The 17689-nt window shown below is 36.7% G+C and overlaps 1 protein-coding gene across 4 annotated transcripts in view; it reads left to right on the top strand.

Moving 5' to 3' along the window:
- Positions 1 to 2891, top strand: part of LRP6 (LDL receptor related protein 6) — a 175729-nt gene extending 172838 nt beyond the window's left edge. For 3 of the 4 annotated variants that reach the window (XM_059935320.1, XM_059935319.1, XM_059935317.1), the window contains one exon: positions 2341 to 2891. In XM_059935320.1, coding sequence (XP_059791303.1) covers positions 2341 to 2638 — 298 coding nt within the window. In that variant the 3' untranslated portion in view covers positions 2639 to 2891. The remainder of the gene's footprint in view (positions 1 to 2340) is intronic. The other variant, XM_059935318.1, reaches the window with a different exon arrangement.
- Positions 2892 to 17689: the final 14798 nt, after the last annotated feature.

The raw sequence follows: 17689 nt of genomic DNA, 5'->3' as shown, positions 1-17689 counted from the left end.
GTGACTTGATTGCAAAATAGGTTACTGCTGAGGTTAGGTTTGATTGATAGTCTTCAGTGGAATATTGGGATAAAACTAAGGTTGGGAGTGTTATGAGAACTCTAAAACAGCAGGAGTATTAAGGGAACAGAATTTGAGAAAAGTTGAGAGAAGCTTAAGTTCACCTCTTGCTTACATATGTTATTACAATCTGGAATGAAAAGTTTCTCATATAGTTGCATGGAATAAATCATGACTCACTAAAATAACTGAAATGTGTTTGTAAGCCAGAAATGGGGGGATTATGCCTCTGTGCTGCTTCGTGAGGCTGTAGAGCATAGGGATGAGCAAGTTAAGTCCTAGTGTGTCATCTTTCGTCTTATTCGAGAGGCCAGCAGAAAGTCAAAAACTTACACTCTCTCTTCACTTAGTGCCCAGTGTTTACTGGCATCCCTCAAGTGCCTATTATCTTCGAAATCAGGTGTTTTCTAGCATTCCAGTCAGATTGCCCTGATATATAACCTTATAGATGTGTAGAAAGCAAGTGGAAATTGTTCATAGTATCTCATTCACAATTCTCATTTCAGTTTATGGGTAAGATAGGCTTGGCTCTGAACTGATTGTTTTTATGTTTTATTGTAAATGTTGCTTTCCCTACCACAGGTTTGTTCTAAAAAGCCAAATAGAAAGGCAGAAACCTGAAAATTGAAAAAACAAAAGGAAAGACCTAAAATTTTACTTTTAAAAAATTAATTTCCTTAAATGGAATAAAACACTGTTTGGTTCAAGTAAACATAATTGCATCAAAAACAATTCTTATTTAACCATTTCCCACATCTCAAATTAAGCCCAGTTTATTTCTTCAGAGTGAAACTTTTTATCATTTGTTGAAATTTTTGTCTAACTTAAAGTTTGTGGAACTTAAAAGAATTTTGTTAATTCTATTTCCTTTCGTTCTCTCCTCTTTTTTTTTTCCTCCCATGAAAATGGAATTTGGGCCTTTTAAATGTAGAGCCAAGAAATTTCTCCAAGGCTCGCCACCTGATTGGACAGAAAGATAAGACCTAAAAAATACTATGACATCATGTCAGTAGTGGTAGTAAAAATGCTTGAGAACCTGCTTGGCAGGTCATGTAACTTTTGGTCTTTTGCAGCGAGTTCTTTTCATACCACTGAGGGCTTGGCCTCACGTGGCTTTTATCCTGAGGTGTTATCTGGCACTCTGTATCGCTAGGTATTTTATAAATCGTTACTTCAGTTTTACACTTGCTCTTGCCCTACTCTTGTAGTCATTTTGTCCGATGGGAAAGCATATAAATAAATCTTGATTGAGGTATATATGAAATAAGATCAGCTTTACTCAGCTTTACTATACTTAGACTATGAATGGTATAAGAAGTTACAGATAGAAGTAGAAATGATAGAAAAGCCAGCAATTTGTCAGCTCTTATTTTCACTAGTACATTTCTCTCTTTCCAGTGCCTTTTTCTTTAGTTAGCCACGCTACAAACTTGACTTAACAGCTATAGATTACTTGAAAAGGTAGCTTAAAAAGTGTAAAAAATAAATTAGGACTCTGAAATACATATTAGAAAATTCACTGGTCCTGTATGGATACCTAGAATTTATCATTTTGATGTTCAGTTAGAGCCACTCTTATGACAATATGCTTGTCTACATACAGGGAATCAACACTTCTTCCCCCAAACCACAGCAATTTCCCTTTGCTGATAGTAATAATAATGGGATAGATAAGCCCCTTAGGCTGTCTACCAAAATTCAGCCTGGCTTGTACAGTATTTGAGTTGTAAAGAGACAGTGAAGTCTTCAGACATCATTAAATTATTCATCAGGTAAATCATAGATCATGTAAGGAGTATTGAGAGAATGCTAACATGTTTGAGTAATGTAAGATAATGAAGACCCATTCTTCTCACAGATCATGGAGAGGCAGAAATTGGTGAGGTCCACTATATAGACTAAATCCAAAATGTGTAACTGAGAGATTTTCCAAAGATGACCATTAAATACAACTTTGAATAGTTCTTTTTTAATTCTATGATACAGGGTAACTTAAAGATACAAGCGCACACCCAGAGGCTAGAATGGGTTCACCTCTGCATTCCCATTCTGTCCACTTTTAATTGCCTCTAATCACATTTTATCTACAAATATGAAACACATGCTATCTTCCTCCTCCAATCTGCCATTGAAAACTGCCTCTTGGTTGGTGCAGCCTTAAATTGTGGTAGCTTATTGTCTTGCAGGTGAGGTTTGCGCTTAATACCTCTGTATTCCGATAGAGAAAACCACCTCTCCATAACCCTGACTCAGCCTGTCCTGGTTTTCTCCCTCTGCCAGCTACAGGCCGCACAGTTACCGGCACTTTGCACCGCCCACCACACCCTGCAGCACAGATGTTTGTGACAGTGACTACGCTCCCAGCCGGAGGGTAGTGACCTCAGTGGCCGCAGCCAAGGGCTACACTAGTGACTTGAACTACGACTCAGAGCCTGTGCCTCCGCCTCCCACGCCCCGAAGCCAGTACTTGTCGGCAGAAGAGAACTATGAAAGCTGCCCGCCTTCTCCATACACAGAGAGGAGCTACCCTCATCACCTCTACCCACCGCCGCCCTCTCCCTGTACGGACTCCTCCTGAGGAGGGGCCCTCCTCCTCTGACTGCCTCCCACACGGAAGTGTAAACACGAATGCGGTTGGGACCTGGAGGGGGGGGGAGCTCTTCGAGGAGGGCGAGGCAGACCATGTACAGATAAAAATTATAAATGGGGTAGGGCATACTGGAGATATTTGTACAGAAGGAAAAGATATTTATATATTTTCTTAAAACAGCACATTTGATGCTTGTGCCATAAAAATTTGTATAAAAAATAAATTTGTACTAAAAGTTTTATTTTTGCAAACTAAATACACAAAGCATGCCTTAAACCCAGTGAAGTGACTGAGTACAAAGGAAGCAGGAATAATAAAGGCATCACTGACCAGGAATGTCTGGGCTTTATTGATACCAAAAAAAAAAAAAAAAAGAAAAAGAAAAAACAGTCCATCTCAGAGCAGCAAACTATAGATACTTGGAAGTAGCCAGATGGCCTTCATGTTAACTAACATTTGAAGGCCAGCAGGTTTAAGAAATGAAAGGAAAAAAAAAAAAAGAATTAATACTAACTTTGGATAAAGGGCTTTGTTTTCTCTAGGAATCCAACAATTTTATCGAGGAAAATAGATATTTATAAAAATCCATTTGGGGTGCTGCTGTTGTGGGAGAGATCAGCTGTCTGGTAAGATGCTATGGGGCCGTTTGTTGTGCAAGTCTTCTGTCCCTACCTTAAAACTCACCCCTCTGTCATATATTAATTTTTTTCCCTGGGTGTTTTCACCTTGCTTCCTCCCCTAGCAGTATTGTAGGGTATTTTGCCAAAATGCCATAATTTTTTCACAGTTTATCTGAGGATTGATAAAATGGAGTTTTCTAAATTAAGGTTTCATTTTAATATTTCTACTAGCTCCATACCCCAGTCAGCTTAGCTCTTCATTTGGACTGCTGTGTTTGCATAATGATCAAAGGTTAGACATGTTTATTGCTCCTCTTTACTTCCAAGATTGTTTTAATGCTCATTAAAATGTCTTTTTACAACACATATAGACAATGTTTAAGAGTTACAAATTTAACCATTAAGTTTTTGTTGTAAATTAATCATATATCCTTGCAGTACTTTCAGCATATAATATCACAATATGAAATCATTTTTATATGTATCTTTCCTAGTAAAACATTTAAATATGTTCCGGTTAGAGACAATCTATTTAAAAAGAGAATTTTTTGTTATCGTTGGGTTTTCCCTTTTTATTAACTGTTGGTGACATTTTCATGTTCTTTAGGCCAATTTTTCTCAGAATGATCTCTACATACATACCTCTTCTAATGTGTGACATGAGTTTAATATCTTTGTTACCTAATGTGAATGTTAGATTGTTTTCAAATTATCCATGAATTATTCTTATAATCACCTCATATATTTTTTATGTGTCTTCTCTCTTATTCCATGATGGATTAAGACGATTTAACAAATTTAACAATATGGATTACATGAGAAGGCAAACTATTAACTTCTCAGCTGTCAGAACTTGGGTGGAGGGGAATATTGGAAGGCTCTTACGTAATCTGCCTGACCTGTGTGGTACTGGGGCTGCTTCATCTTCAGCTATCAGGGCTGACCTGTGGAATGATTCTAGCACTGCTCTGCCACCTTGCCAGAAGTTGGTTTCCTGCTTTTTACATGTTTCCAGAATTTCTCTGCTAAAGTTGAATGTGCTTTTAAACTAATGTATTTTTACCTTAACTGATGTTGGTCAGTTGTTATTGAATGATTTTTTTTTTTTTTTAATTCTGTTTTGTTGAGGCCTCTCTGGATTTCAGGACCGAAGAGAAAACAGTGGAAGAAGGGATTCAGAAGTTTGGTAGAGGTGAACTAACTGTTTAAGCAATTAAAAAATATACCTAAGTAATCTTTTTAAAGAGAAAAAAACACGGTTTCAGAGTAATGCTTAGATTATTGGGAGTACCTTATATGAATCAGGTGCACTCGATTTTGCATATAAATAAATGGTAATCCATTAGTATCTTGCATTTCAGTCAGACGAGTGTTAACTCTTCCTGTTGATGGAACAAAGTGCTCAAGTTCTAACAAAATGGACATTGAAGTTTTGCAAGGGCGCTTGATGCTCAAATGAAGATGGAAAGGTTAGCAATAACTGGGTATCACTTAAAATTTGAGAATTCTGTATGTTTACATTTTTTAATGTGCATCTTTATCTGGTGGGCTTCCCATGTGGAAACTTGCACTATAATGAACTAAGAAGAATATTGCCTTGTTATATCTCAGTTCAAGTGCTTGTACTGCGATGGCAATGGCCTCTTCTTGCAAAATACTAATTTGTGTGCCAATTTGTTTGAAATTATTTGAAGGCAGTTCAGCTTAATCTCAGAATCCTCTGTCTTGGTATTTGAGATGGATTCTTAACATTTTGGGGAGTACCTTTCAATGAGAGAATTGTCAAAATTCAGGAAAGATTTATTGACCCTTAGATTATATGGACAGTTAAGCTTAAAAGTAGACTATCTTGATTGTTAAACACAAGATCTTTAATTGGAAGATAAAAAATTAATATATGAGAGCACAAATCAGGGGAAAAAGGGAAAAAAAGTGTTTTGAATTTGGAGTATTGTTAGATTCATTATCCATGCTGGGGGGCAATGAATAAAATTTCATTATATTCCTTAAATGCAGAAGTATTCATTGTGATTGTATGGCGTGAAGTATGCCCACTTACTGATGTCATTAAAATTATCTGAGAATTGAACTTCAGCATAGCATGCTTTCTGTGCCCTATAGTAAGCTATTCTTCACTGAAGGTGGTCTTTTATAATTCTGAACTTTTATAATCTTGAATTTGGCTCCTGCAGAGCCCTGGTTTTCTGAACAGTGGCCCAAAGGATTTTGCTGCTTATATCAGATAATGGCATATTCACAATGTAAAAAACAATTAAGGCATAGAATTTTCTCAATATTAATTTTTCTTTCAGGAAATTTTGTTATGCCTCTGACACTTGCTATAACTCTTCTAACTAGCATATCATGAGATATTATATGTTTAGCAGAAAATTATTATTTTAATTTTAATATAAAAATACTTTGTGATGTACCACCAAGAGCTTATCTGACCCTTCAATAAGTTTGAGAACAACTATTCTAAAGGGTTGATATGTATTTAGAAATGAAGTCTTTACATTTTCGTCTAATATAGGCCAATAATTGGGGGTGGGGGCTTTTGAGCAGTAAAATTTTAAGATGATTGAGGATTGTATATTTTCATTATTTAAAAATACTCCAAAGTCAATCATTTGTATACAACCAACTCATTTGATATTAAGACATTGTTAAGGTATAAAAATAGCCACCATCCTTATTAGGTAGCAATGAGTTTGGAGGGAAAATTTTTTTGTTTTGCTGTAAAAGCTCATTAGTGAAGAATACTTCATGTGGGGTTAGTAGCTGTGACTTATCTGTTAATGAACTGTGTATATTTATGTGACCTGATAGCAGTAATCATAGTATAGAGACTACTTACTTTTGGTACAAAAGAAAGGCTTGCCTTAAGCAAGCAAACCTGGCTCTGCGATAGGTCTGCTGCTATGGTTTCTCTGTCAAGTCCTTTGCCTCGACTAGATTCTTAAAAGTGTAGTTTTTAAAATTGCTTTATCTCTTGCAGGGGGAAACTTGCCACTTCATTGATTTGCATGCCATAAAAGCAGCATGTTGGTTATTACCATTACACATCTAACAAGATTCAGAAACAAAAATCTTGGCCTTTTCACGTCCCCCAAATATGTCAAACTTTTAATAAGCACAGTACTTCATTTTGAATAATGACATGAATAGTATGTCTGGAGTGTGGGTATGAGTATGTGATTATCAGATGGCTGACAAATGTTTGAGCGTCAATAAATGAGACTGTACACTAAGTGTAGACATGGACTGAGTCTTAAAGAAGTTCATAATCAAGCATTGTTTAAAACATGTTCTCAAAATTCTTAAACTCAAGAAATTTAATTTTATTTGGTACCCCTTTCCTTATCCCAAACCTAAAATGAACCAAGAGAAATAACAGATGATTTTACAAAGTACTAGTAGCATATGGTTGGTTTCTGACTTCTGGGATTGCATCATTTCACAATAGGCTCAAAATTTAGCTTTTGAAATTCTCAAACTTTTAAAGGACTTTGGACCCTAAAGCATAACATTTTACTGTTATAATTTTTAAAGATTTTTTAAATTGTGGACCATATACTCAGGATATTTGTTTGATTGGATTCTGCCTTTTGTTAAACTAAGCCTGTACCTGAGCGGAGAGGGAGGTAGATTCTTCGGTTAATCTAGATGATTTAGAATGAAATTACTGACCTCATCCTTCTTCAGTCAAGGTAAACTTTACTGGTTTTTTGGTTTTGGTTTTGGTTTTTTTTTTTTTTTTCATAAGGCATTCTTAAACCATTCTTAAGTTATTGCTGAAAAAAATCATCATGACTTTACAGGTAGAATTATAAACTAAGTGATATCTTGTACTCAGAAGTGGAATATAGCCCTAACAAAAACTAACTTTTAGATTTCCCATTACTTAGGGTTTGCCCAGTAGTTAACACCAAAGAATTATACAATGTGCTTTTGCTTAACTGTCCATTCTTTTTTTAAAAGAAAGAATTTTAATTATTAAAAAAATTTTTTAAATCAAATATAAGGGCAGGGGTATAGATAAATATATAGATAGATAGATCTCTATGTATATGACTCTAAATATCAATGCCTAAATATGAATATTAAAAAGAAAATAAAGCAAAGAAAGTCTGATTAAACCTAACATTACATGAAATTAAGTATCTGGGCTTAGTTTAGGACATTTTATTATAATAAGAGTAAAGAGGATACTGAGACGCTTAAGCTGGACTAGCCTTATTTGCAAGTGAAGGATCTGGTGCTGCTTTCAGATGTTTTATCCTCTGTGTTTTTAAATTTTTTCTTAAGCTTTAATCTTCGTCATTGTCTTGAAGTCAGCTGGTGTTTCTTGTTCATGGACTTTGGTACGATGGTGCTTTGCAAGGATGTATTTATATTTTAATGACCAACATTTGGTCAGCCCTTGTCCACTATTCACTTCCCCCTTTTTGTAAAATAAGTGCTTTAATTTTAAACTGTATAAAAATACCTTGTATAAATCCCCTTTTTGATTATTACAATAAGTTGAGTTGTAACAAATGAAATGTTGATTTTTATAATAAAACGGTGGAAAATACAAGTGTCATTTCTTCAGCAAGAAATTAAAACAGTTGATTGTGCTTTGCTATGATATATGAATGTTGTGTTTCAGACACAACAAAACCCACCTTTATTGTTTGCATTTCAAATAAAATACAACTTTGGAAGAAAGGTTTGAGAAGGGCTGTTGCTTAGTGCAATGCTGACAATACCTGTGATTGGGAACAGAATAAGGAAAAGTTGGGTCTGCTTACCCACTGCACAGCAAAGCCAATCTACTGATACCGGGTTGTGGTGAAGGAAAGTACAGCATTTATTTGCAGGGTGCCAAGCAAGAAGAATGGGCAGTTCGTGCTCAAAAGACCCAAACTCCCTGATAGCTTTCAGGAAAGAGTTTTTTTAAAGGCAGCATTTGGGGTAAGAGCTGCAAGGTGCATGACTTTCTTCTGATTGGTTGGTGGTAAGGTAACAGAGTGGTGTTTATCACAGGAATCTTTATCATTAACCTTGTGGTTCTAGCCAGTCTGGGTTCTACATGCTTGTGGTTAGCATGTAGTCACCATTCTCTACTTGGGTTGGGGGGCTGGGAATCTTAGTTTCTACAGAACAGCTCAAAGATATGCATCAGGTTGTTAGGTATATCCCTTGAGAAGGAACTAGGATTCTGTTTTACCACTGAACTATTATCATTACTTTTATTGCTTAACTGCTTTTCCTTTGTTTCTGAATTCCCTCTCTTCCCTAATTAGTAGGAACTCTGGGAAGGCATAGGAGACTAAAGCCTTTTTCTACAAACAAGAAACAGGAGACAGGAGGGCTTTTGTGCTCAGGAGGGCCCCACAGGGTCCTGCTCAGTTTCACAATTTGTGCTTCTGACTGCTCTTGTTTTTATAAACTCCTGGAAGGAGTCCTGATGTGGCCTCTGAGCCACCCCCTTCTCCTCCTCCAAATTATCTTTAAAAATGAACTTGCTTTTCCTGGTGCAGAGCCCAATATGATATGATGATATTGAAGGGCAGCAGAATATACCACTGCAAAATATGCCACTTTGGCATCTTGATTGTTTTGATCTGTAGGTACTTAAAAACCAGCAAATGCAGAGAAAAGCTGTCTCTGAATTCCCCTTATGTGCCTAAAGGCAGATCATCTAAAAGCAACACAATTGTCATGAATCATAAATCCCTTCCCGGAGTTTTATCAACCAGGGAAGATTGACGTCATGGGAGAGGAGACTAGAAGTGGACACGTTGGCCAAAAAACAAACTTTGTCACAAACTATCATATCTCCTATGTATTCTCTTAAAGGCCTATTCATCTTTCCTAATAATCCCGTAAGAGGCCTACATCCTCACTCCCCTTTCCCTGTTACAATGGTATTTATGCCTGAATTCTAAACCGCCTTAGGGAGTTACTCATTTTTCTCTGGGTATCTCCTATGTATACCTAAAGTATACATGTTAATAAACTTCTGGTCTTTTTTTTCTTCCTCCTTATAAATCTATCTTTTATTGTAGGAGTCTCATCTAAGAACTCAGAAGGGTGGATGGAAAAACCATTGAGAACTCAAAACTACCAGATCCCTGCTTTAGTCTGAGATTACTGTTTGATAGGAAGAGAGGAAGCTGCTTTTTTATTAGGCAGTAGTTGAGTTCAAACATCAGGTGGTTAAATGGAAACCAAGTGGTTTTTTTTTTTTTTCCTTAATCAGTATATTTTAAAATTGAAGTATGGTTGATTAACAGTGTTGTGTTAATTTCTGCTGTACAGCAAAGTGATTATATTCTTTTTTTTTAGTATTCTTTTCCATTATGGTTTATCATAGGATATTGAATATAGTTCTCTATGCTATACAGTAGGACCTTGTTTTTTGTGTTTGTTTGTTTTCATTTATTTTATTTATTTTTTATTTTTGGCTGTGTTGGGTCTTTGTTGCTGTGCGCAGGCTTTCTCTAGTTTCGGCAAGCAGGGGCTACTCTTTGTTGCAATGCGCAGGCTTCTCATTATGGTGGCTTCTCTTGCTGAGGAGCATGGGCTCTAGGCGCGTGGGCTTCAGTAGTTGTAGCACACAGGCTCAGTAGTTGTGGCTCACGGGCTTAGTTGCTCCACGGCACGTGGGATCTTCCTGGACCAGGGATCAAACCCATGTCCCCTGCATTGGCAGGCGGATTCTTAACCACTGTGCCACCAGGGAAGCCCAGGACCTTGTTGTTTATCCATTCTGTATATAAAAGCCTACATCTGCTCACCCCAACCTCCCACTCGATCCTTCCCCCAACCCCCTCCCCCCGGCAACCACCAGTCTGTTCTCTATGTCCATGATTCTGTTTCTGTTTCATAGATAGGTTCATTTGTGTCATATTTTAGATTCCATATATAAGTGATACCATATGGTATTTGTCTTTCTCTCTCTGACTTACATTACTTAGTATGATAATCTTTAGTTGCATCCATGTCGCTGCAAATGGCATTATTTTGTTCTTTTTTATGGCTGAGTAGTATTCCACTGTATATATGTACCACATCTTCTTTATCCATTCATCTGTCGATGGACATTTACGTTGTTTCCATGTCTTGGCTATTGTGAATAGTGCCACTATGAACATAGAGGTGCATGTATCTTTTTGAATTATAGGTTTGTCTGAATATATGCCCAGGAGTGGGATTGCTGGATCATATGGTAATTCTGCTTTTAGTGGAAACCTAGTTTTAATGTAAAAGTCTTTCCTTAGTAGATGCTTTTGAAAAAATGAGCTTACCTTGGCTTCTTTGCTGACCCCTTGCATTCTTTCTCTGGAGGGAAAACAAAAATCATGTAAGTTTTGCTGTTGCCAGTTGAGTCACAGAAAGGAAAGGCAGAACTATGGTTGGTTTGCCTGATTTTAAAGGCGTGCTGTAGAATAAGGAAAACAGTGAAAAGATTAATTCAAAAAGATACATACAGCCCAATGTTCATAGCAGCATTATTTACAGTAGCCAAGATATGGAAGCAACGTAAGTTTCCAACAAGTGAATGGATAAAGAAGATGTAGTGTGTGTATACACACACACAAGGGAATATTACTCAGCCATAAAAAACAATGAAATTTTGCCATTTGCAACAATATGGATGGACCTGGAGGGAAGGTATTATGCTTAGAGAGTGACAAATAATGTATGCTATAACTTATATGTGGGAATCTAAAATATGGAACAAATGAATATAACAAAAAAAAGAAACAGACTTACAGATATAGAGAACAAACTAGTGGTTACCAGTAGGGAGAGGGAAAGGGGGCAAGGTAGGCAAGGTAGGGGGAGGGGATTAAGGGATACAAATCACTATGTATAAAATAAATAAGCTGCAAGGATATATTGTATAGCACAGGGAACATAGCCAATATTTTATAATAACTTTAAATGGGTTATAATTTTTGAAATATTTCATCACTATGTCGTACACCTGAAACTAATATAATATTGTAAATCAACTATACTTCCCTTAAAAAAATGAGTAGGGAATACAGTGAGTTGTTTTGGGTTCTTCTTTCCCCAGATAGGTTTTCAGCTAAGGTTTTACAATCTTTTTAATTTTAATTCTTTGCCTTGCTTGTATGTGATTGCATTATTTCTGTAAATTTAAATCAAAGGATGAATTAGTATTCACAGGGTTCAGGACACACTACCCCAAAATATGGCACCTTGGCATGTTGAATATTTTAAGCTGAAGGAATTTGAGAAATGGGATGTTCAGGAAGGACTCTCTGACCTTCCTGTGAAGCAGGTATAAACCATCATGTGAAAGGTGCCCTCCCTTTACCCGGAAGAAAGACACACTGAGGAATCTGAACAGGCATTGCTGAGTTCTCCCAGTTTACTACACTTAACTCATACTCTGCCCTATCATATCTTTCCATGACTTTCCACTCTTCATCAAACCCAGTGAAAGAACAGGTTTAACCATCTTTTGGATCTTCATTTCCTTATGAGGGTTCCCATGTCATGTAAAACAAACACATTTGTATGCTTTTCTATTCTTAATCTCTTTTGTTATAGCGGTCCCAGTAGAGAACTTAGAAGATATTTTTCCTCCCCTATACTGGTTTCAGACCTCTGGATCTATTCATTTGTACCATCGTGCAGTCTGCACAATCCATCTTCCACCCCGGAAAAATTTTTACCTGAGATTTGCATTTGTAAATTCAGATTTAATTACCATGTAAAGCCAATCTTCCCCAATAAAGAGGCTAAAAATAAAGGATAACATTTGTTAACATTTAACCGGCATTTACTGTGCACCAGGTGCTGTGGGAAGTATCCCATTTTTTTTCCACAAAATAATCAACTGATTAATGACTAACCTTGACAGGAAGTGCCCAATTGGAGTATGAAAATGCCAGTGTAAAATTTTGATCAGAGACAGTTGGCAGTGGATGCAGGGAAAAGGACACTGAATTGAGATTTAGACTGTAATCTCTGTTCCATTTTAATTAATTGCCAAGACATGTCTGAAGTCATTTATTCTCTGTATTTGTTGGTATTCATCTCTAATAGTTTTCTGAACCTTGACTCTTCAATCAGCCAGTTCTACTACCTGTTCCAGAGAGCTACTTGTACATAAAGCATTCTAGGCAATGAATAGTATTACAAGGAGGCCGAACAGCTATGTAGCATCCTGTTCTGTGTAGATCCCTGTTTAATGCCTCCTTCCTCCTGGCCCCTTCTCTGGTCTTGCTCTGCATTCCAAAGGAATGTATAGCTCTCAAAAGAGAGACAACACAAGGCCTATCATACCATAAAAGCTGTATGGCAGACAAAAGTGATTATCTTTTGATAATCAGAGGGAGCTTTTTGACTTGATTATCCTACCAAAAGCTTCAACGCTACGATTACCTAATTGTATGGTCCTCAAGATGCTTGCGTTTTGTCCAGTAATTATAAAACCAAGTTCCCCTGCCGAGTTCGATTAACCTCTCTATCTAAAACGTTATTCCCTTTCTTGTCTTGCCCCTGTTCTCCTCAGGATTGAGGAGTGTCAAAGAAAAGGTGGGATTGAAACTGAGCAGAACCCTGCAGGGCCTTCCCAGGTACCAAAGCCCCTCCGTGTTCTCTGTTTCTTGTTTGTAGCAAAAGGCTTTAGTCTCCTAGGCCTTCCCTCAGTTCCAAAAAGTGGGCACAAGTAGTTAACTAGGGAAGTGAGGGCATACAGAAACAAAGGTAAAGCAAACAAGAAAAGTAATAATAGTTTAAACAGTAGTTCAGTGATAAAAGACAGTCCTAGTTCCTCCTCAAAGGATATACATAACAATCTGATACATATCTTTGAGTTGTTCAGCAAAACTAAGATACCCTTCCCTGCCTGGAGGGTGGTGACATCATGCAGACCACAAGTATGTAGACCTCAGAAGACTGGAATCAGAAGGTTGATGATTAAGATTTCTGAAACACCACTCTTACCTCACCATCAACTAATTAGAAGAAATCGTGCACCTTGCATCTTTCATCCCAAATGTTGCCTTTAGTAACCCTTCCCTGAAAGCCATCAGGGAGTTTGGATCTTTTGAGCATGAACTGCCTGTTCTCCTTGCTCGATACCCTGCAAATAAATGCTGTACTTTGCTTCACCACAACCCGGTGTCAGTAGATTGGCTTCACCAGCAGACCCTAGTTGGATTTGGTGACCACAAAGGGGCTCATCATCCCACGTGGGTGTCTCAACCTGTGGCACATCAAACCCTGGCTTGCGGTGGCTCTCATTCTGTCCAGCAGCTGCCTGAGCACATTTGTCTCAAGGACAGCCCTGAGGCTTGCCACTGATTGGGTGTCGTTGACACACAGCGCTTTTGATATTTGTGGTAAAGGAAACAAGGCGTTTGAAGGTTGAGGTACCTGGTAAGTAGAGGAATCTTGTGTGTGATGATACCAGGGTATTCTTCCCTGTTGTGTTACCTTGACTGGAAGTTTCCTTTTGGGTTTGGGACTTGGTCATTTGACTCCAGTGACTGAGCAGAGCACTGCTTTAATTGGATTTTCCCTTTTGGACTGAGGAGTCTCTCTGGCCATTTAGCACCACCTGGGGCTGTACCTGGGAATCTCCCGTTTGGACCAGGACTCATACACCACCATCTGGGACAGTAAGATGAGGCTCCTCACTCTCAAGTTAGGGAAGTGTGACCTTAAGAGACCCCATTGCATTGGTTTGTTTCTTTTGGCACACAGACTGGGGAATGTCTCACAGTACCAGCCATGGATAATTAATGATGGGTAACCAGAACTCTATTATATCTTGTAGACCCTTAGGGTCTGTTTGGCAAAACTGGGAGATCTTCAGTTATGCACCCATGAAAGAAAAAAGTGTTTCATTTTAATACTGCTTGGCCTCATTGCTCCTTAGGATCTGGAGAACAATGGGCCCTAATGGCTCTCTAATTTATAACATTATCTTTCAAGTAGAACTGTTTTGTAAAAGGGAAGGAAAATGGTATGAAATTCCTTATGCAAAGCGTTTTTTTTTTTTTAATTTATTTATTATTTATGGCTGTGTTGGGTCTTCGTTTCTGTGCGAGGGCTTTCTCTAGTTGCGGCAAGCGGGGGCCACTCTTCATCATGGTGCGCTGGCCTCTCACTATCACGGCCTCTCTTGTTGCGGAGCACAGGCTCCAGACGTGCAGGCTCAGTAATTGTGGCTCACGGGCCTAGTTGCTCCGCGGCATATGGGATCTTCCCAGACCAGGGCTCGAACCCGTGTCCCCTGCATTGGCAGGCAGATTCTCAACCACTGCACCACCAGGGAAGCCCGCAAAGCCTTTTTATACTGTTGTATCAAAGTAAGCCTTTTGGAATTGGTTTGGCTTTGAGCCTTTTGGAACTGGTTTGGCTTATATTTTGAGGGTGTGTGTGTGAGTGTATATTTGTGTTAAAGAAGGTGCAGTGTTTCAATTGGTGGACATGAGAAACAAAAGTTCATTTCCTAAAAATAGCCGTTTAGGATGCATCCTACAAAATTAGACCACCCTCAGTTCGGGTGACCATGGTGTTCTTTAGACTCCAGAGAAAAATGACGAGGATGGAGCTCTTTTGACATTCTAAATTTTTTTTTTTTTTTTTTTTTTTTTGCATATCCTGTTAGAGGAAGCAGGCTTTCTAGGAGGAACTTGCATTTCTCTCCCTGTGCCTTTGAGATATAAATGTTCTAATTGGGCTCTCAGAAACTTTTATCTGACCATCTCCAATTCCTGAGACTAAAGAAAAAAAAAAAAGGAAAAAGATTTTTAACTCAAGCAGGAAACAATGAGATCTGTTTATATGGATGTATGTATGTCTGTGTACATTATAGAGATGATATGTTTTTACCTCTGGATGATATTACCAAAATTAATTTGTAAATGATCTCTATTTAATTGGCTTAAAGGAAAGTAAGCACTTACATAAATTTTCAGACTTAGAAACTAACTTGATGAATTTTAGCTTCACATGATCTGGGAAATATTTAGTATTAAATTAATTTTTGGTATTAAAGTTAAAGTTTATTGGTTTAATATAGGCATGTCTTGAGTCATCAACATTAAGTAGAAATACTTTTATTATATCTAGGTTTACTGAGAGTCAATAAGATTTTGTTATGCCTGTTACAAAATTTGTCAGGAAAGAAAATAACTTGATATGATGAAACTTTTAAGTAAATGTAAATGAGGTAGTAGTTTTTTTGGATCAACTCTTTGGGAATAATTATGTTTTGCGAATGTCTACTTAAAAATCATCTCCCCAGGTGTTGGTAACTTAAAACTCTTTATAGAGTTTTGCTAAATTAAGTTAAATGATGGAAATTTATTGAATATCTAGGTCATTTCAAATAAGATAAAATACTGGAACGTTAATTGTTAAAACAAGTCTAAGTTTACCTAATTTTGTTTTCTTGTGAGAGAAAAACTAAAGATGTTTGGGTTTATTAGACATATGTCTTGTACCACAGTGAGGAAAGAAATTATAATATGAAGAGATGTATATTTCTAGAGGTTATAGAATATATTCATAAGTTGGCCAGTCAGGAAATGCTGGTATGTTCACAATTGCTTACTTCTTGGTTTTCACTAGAGATTAAGGTTTTTGATGGTTAAAATTTGTAATATATATGTATATAAAGCTACTAAAATAATAAGGGAAACATTTCAGTATGCAAAGAAAGTAGGAGGTGTGTTTTCACTAAAAGAATGTATGAGAAATTGAAATGCATTTTTTTAAGGGAAAAAGTAGTTTTGTCCTAAAGCTGATTATTTCCCAATGGGAAAGAAAATAAGGGATAAACTAATATTGATATAGAAAGTTGTAGATTTATGAAAACAAAAAAGAATCTTTAAAAGGAATTTTATGTGTGGTCCGGACTAAGATTAGAATGAATTTAACTGAGTAAAGTTTAAGATTGAAGGTAAAGTGGTGTAAAACTTGAATTGGGTTTTCTCTGTTAAGAGAACAAAATTTTATTGGAATATTGATCAGCTTTTGATAATAGATTGTAAAGTTTCTTAACTTTTTAAGTAATTTATACTTTCTGTGTATTTGCTCTTAAAATCTCTTATTGTCACTTTGGTTAAGTAAATAAGTATTGTTTCACAATGACCTATGATCCTATTTGACCAGGTGTTTTGAAACTCTTTTATATTTTTGACAAACTTTTCTAATATCAAATTCTAATTGAAGTACTTTTGATCTCCAGCTAATTTTGGAATACTTCAGAGAAACCCTAAGGCATCTCAGAGAGCAATATTAAAATAATTAGGATTATTTGGTATGTTAAATTACTTGAGAAACATTGTCAAGTGATTGGTAATAAATTTTCTCAGTTTATAGTGTATGGGCAAATGCCCTTAATATAAAGGTTTTAGAAGTTATACGAAATTTTTAAAAATCTGGTTTGTTCTGGTATAATGTTGTCAGTCATAATTCTAGTTGTTATCTTAAAATGTTGTCTGTCACAGCAGTAACCGAATTTCTTTGTCCATCGCAATGTAATCATGTGTTTAACTGTGCCTTTTAAAGTCTTTTGTCATTTATAGACAGTTATCGTTGTACTCTGATGCTTTTACCAAAAAAAATGCTTCATCTTCAAGAAGATTCATAGAGAGGACTTTTTGACAAGTACAGGTTTTTGATAATGTTCAGGTCATACCGCTGAACTGGGTAAGAAATTAAAGAATTCTAATGGAAAATGTGATGGCTTCATAAAACTGTTAACACAAGGATTAGTAACATAGGACTGAATGATCTGGTAAAGGTGGTTATAATTTTTACGGGTTTTGTCTGAAATATTACTGGCTTTTAATCTGTGTTTTCCAGATAGAAGGAAACCTTTCCCCTCAAACTAATTATGGCTTGTAATAACTTGGTAAATTATACCTTTGTAAGTAGGATTGAAACATTTATCTTTTTTCTTTTCTTTTCTACCTGATTTTATCTTTCCTCTCTACCTGAATCATTCAGAAATTGGAAACTTGTAGTTTCCCAGCAGCCTTATCAGATGAATAAGGAAAGCCACCTCCTGACTGATGCAGGAATCTCAAGATATTTTGGGAACTTCAAGAAGAGAGGGATTCACCCAAATCTGTAGATATCATAGATGGAATCTGACAAGCCCTCAGCACAGGTTTTCTGGCCTTAAGAGACCTTTTAAAGTTCCAGCACAGCCAGTTAAAAAAAACCAATGTGATCAATTATAGCTATGTAAATAATCAGACCAAGTTTATTGAAACCAGACTTATTTTGCAGACAAATTTTTTTTTAGTGAGAAAAAGATTATGTTTCTGTAGATATTAAATTCTGGTTTTGTTCATTGAGGTCTGTATTCACTGTCTAAGACTCACCTCCCAAATAGTTTCTTGTTGTTATGTTACATAATTATAAAGTTTAA

Source organism: Balaenoptera ricei, chromosome 10 (genome assembly GCF_028023285.1).
Source record: "Balaenoptera ricei isolate mBalRic1 chromosome 10, mBalRic1.hap2, whole genome shotgun sequence".
Lineage (NCBI taxonomy): Eukaryota > Metazoa > Chordata > Mammalia > Artiodactyla > Balaenopteridae > Balaenoptera > Balaenoptera ricei.
This window is presented reverse-complemented; position numbering and strand designations above follow the sequence as displayed.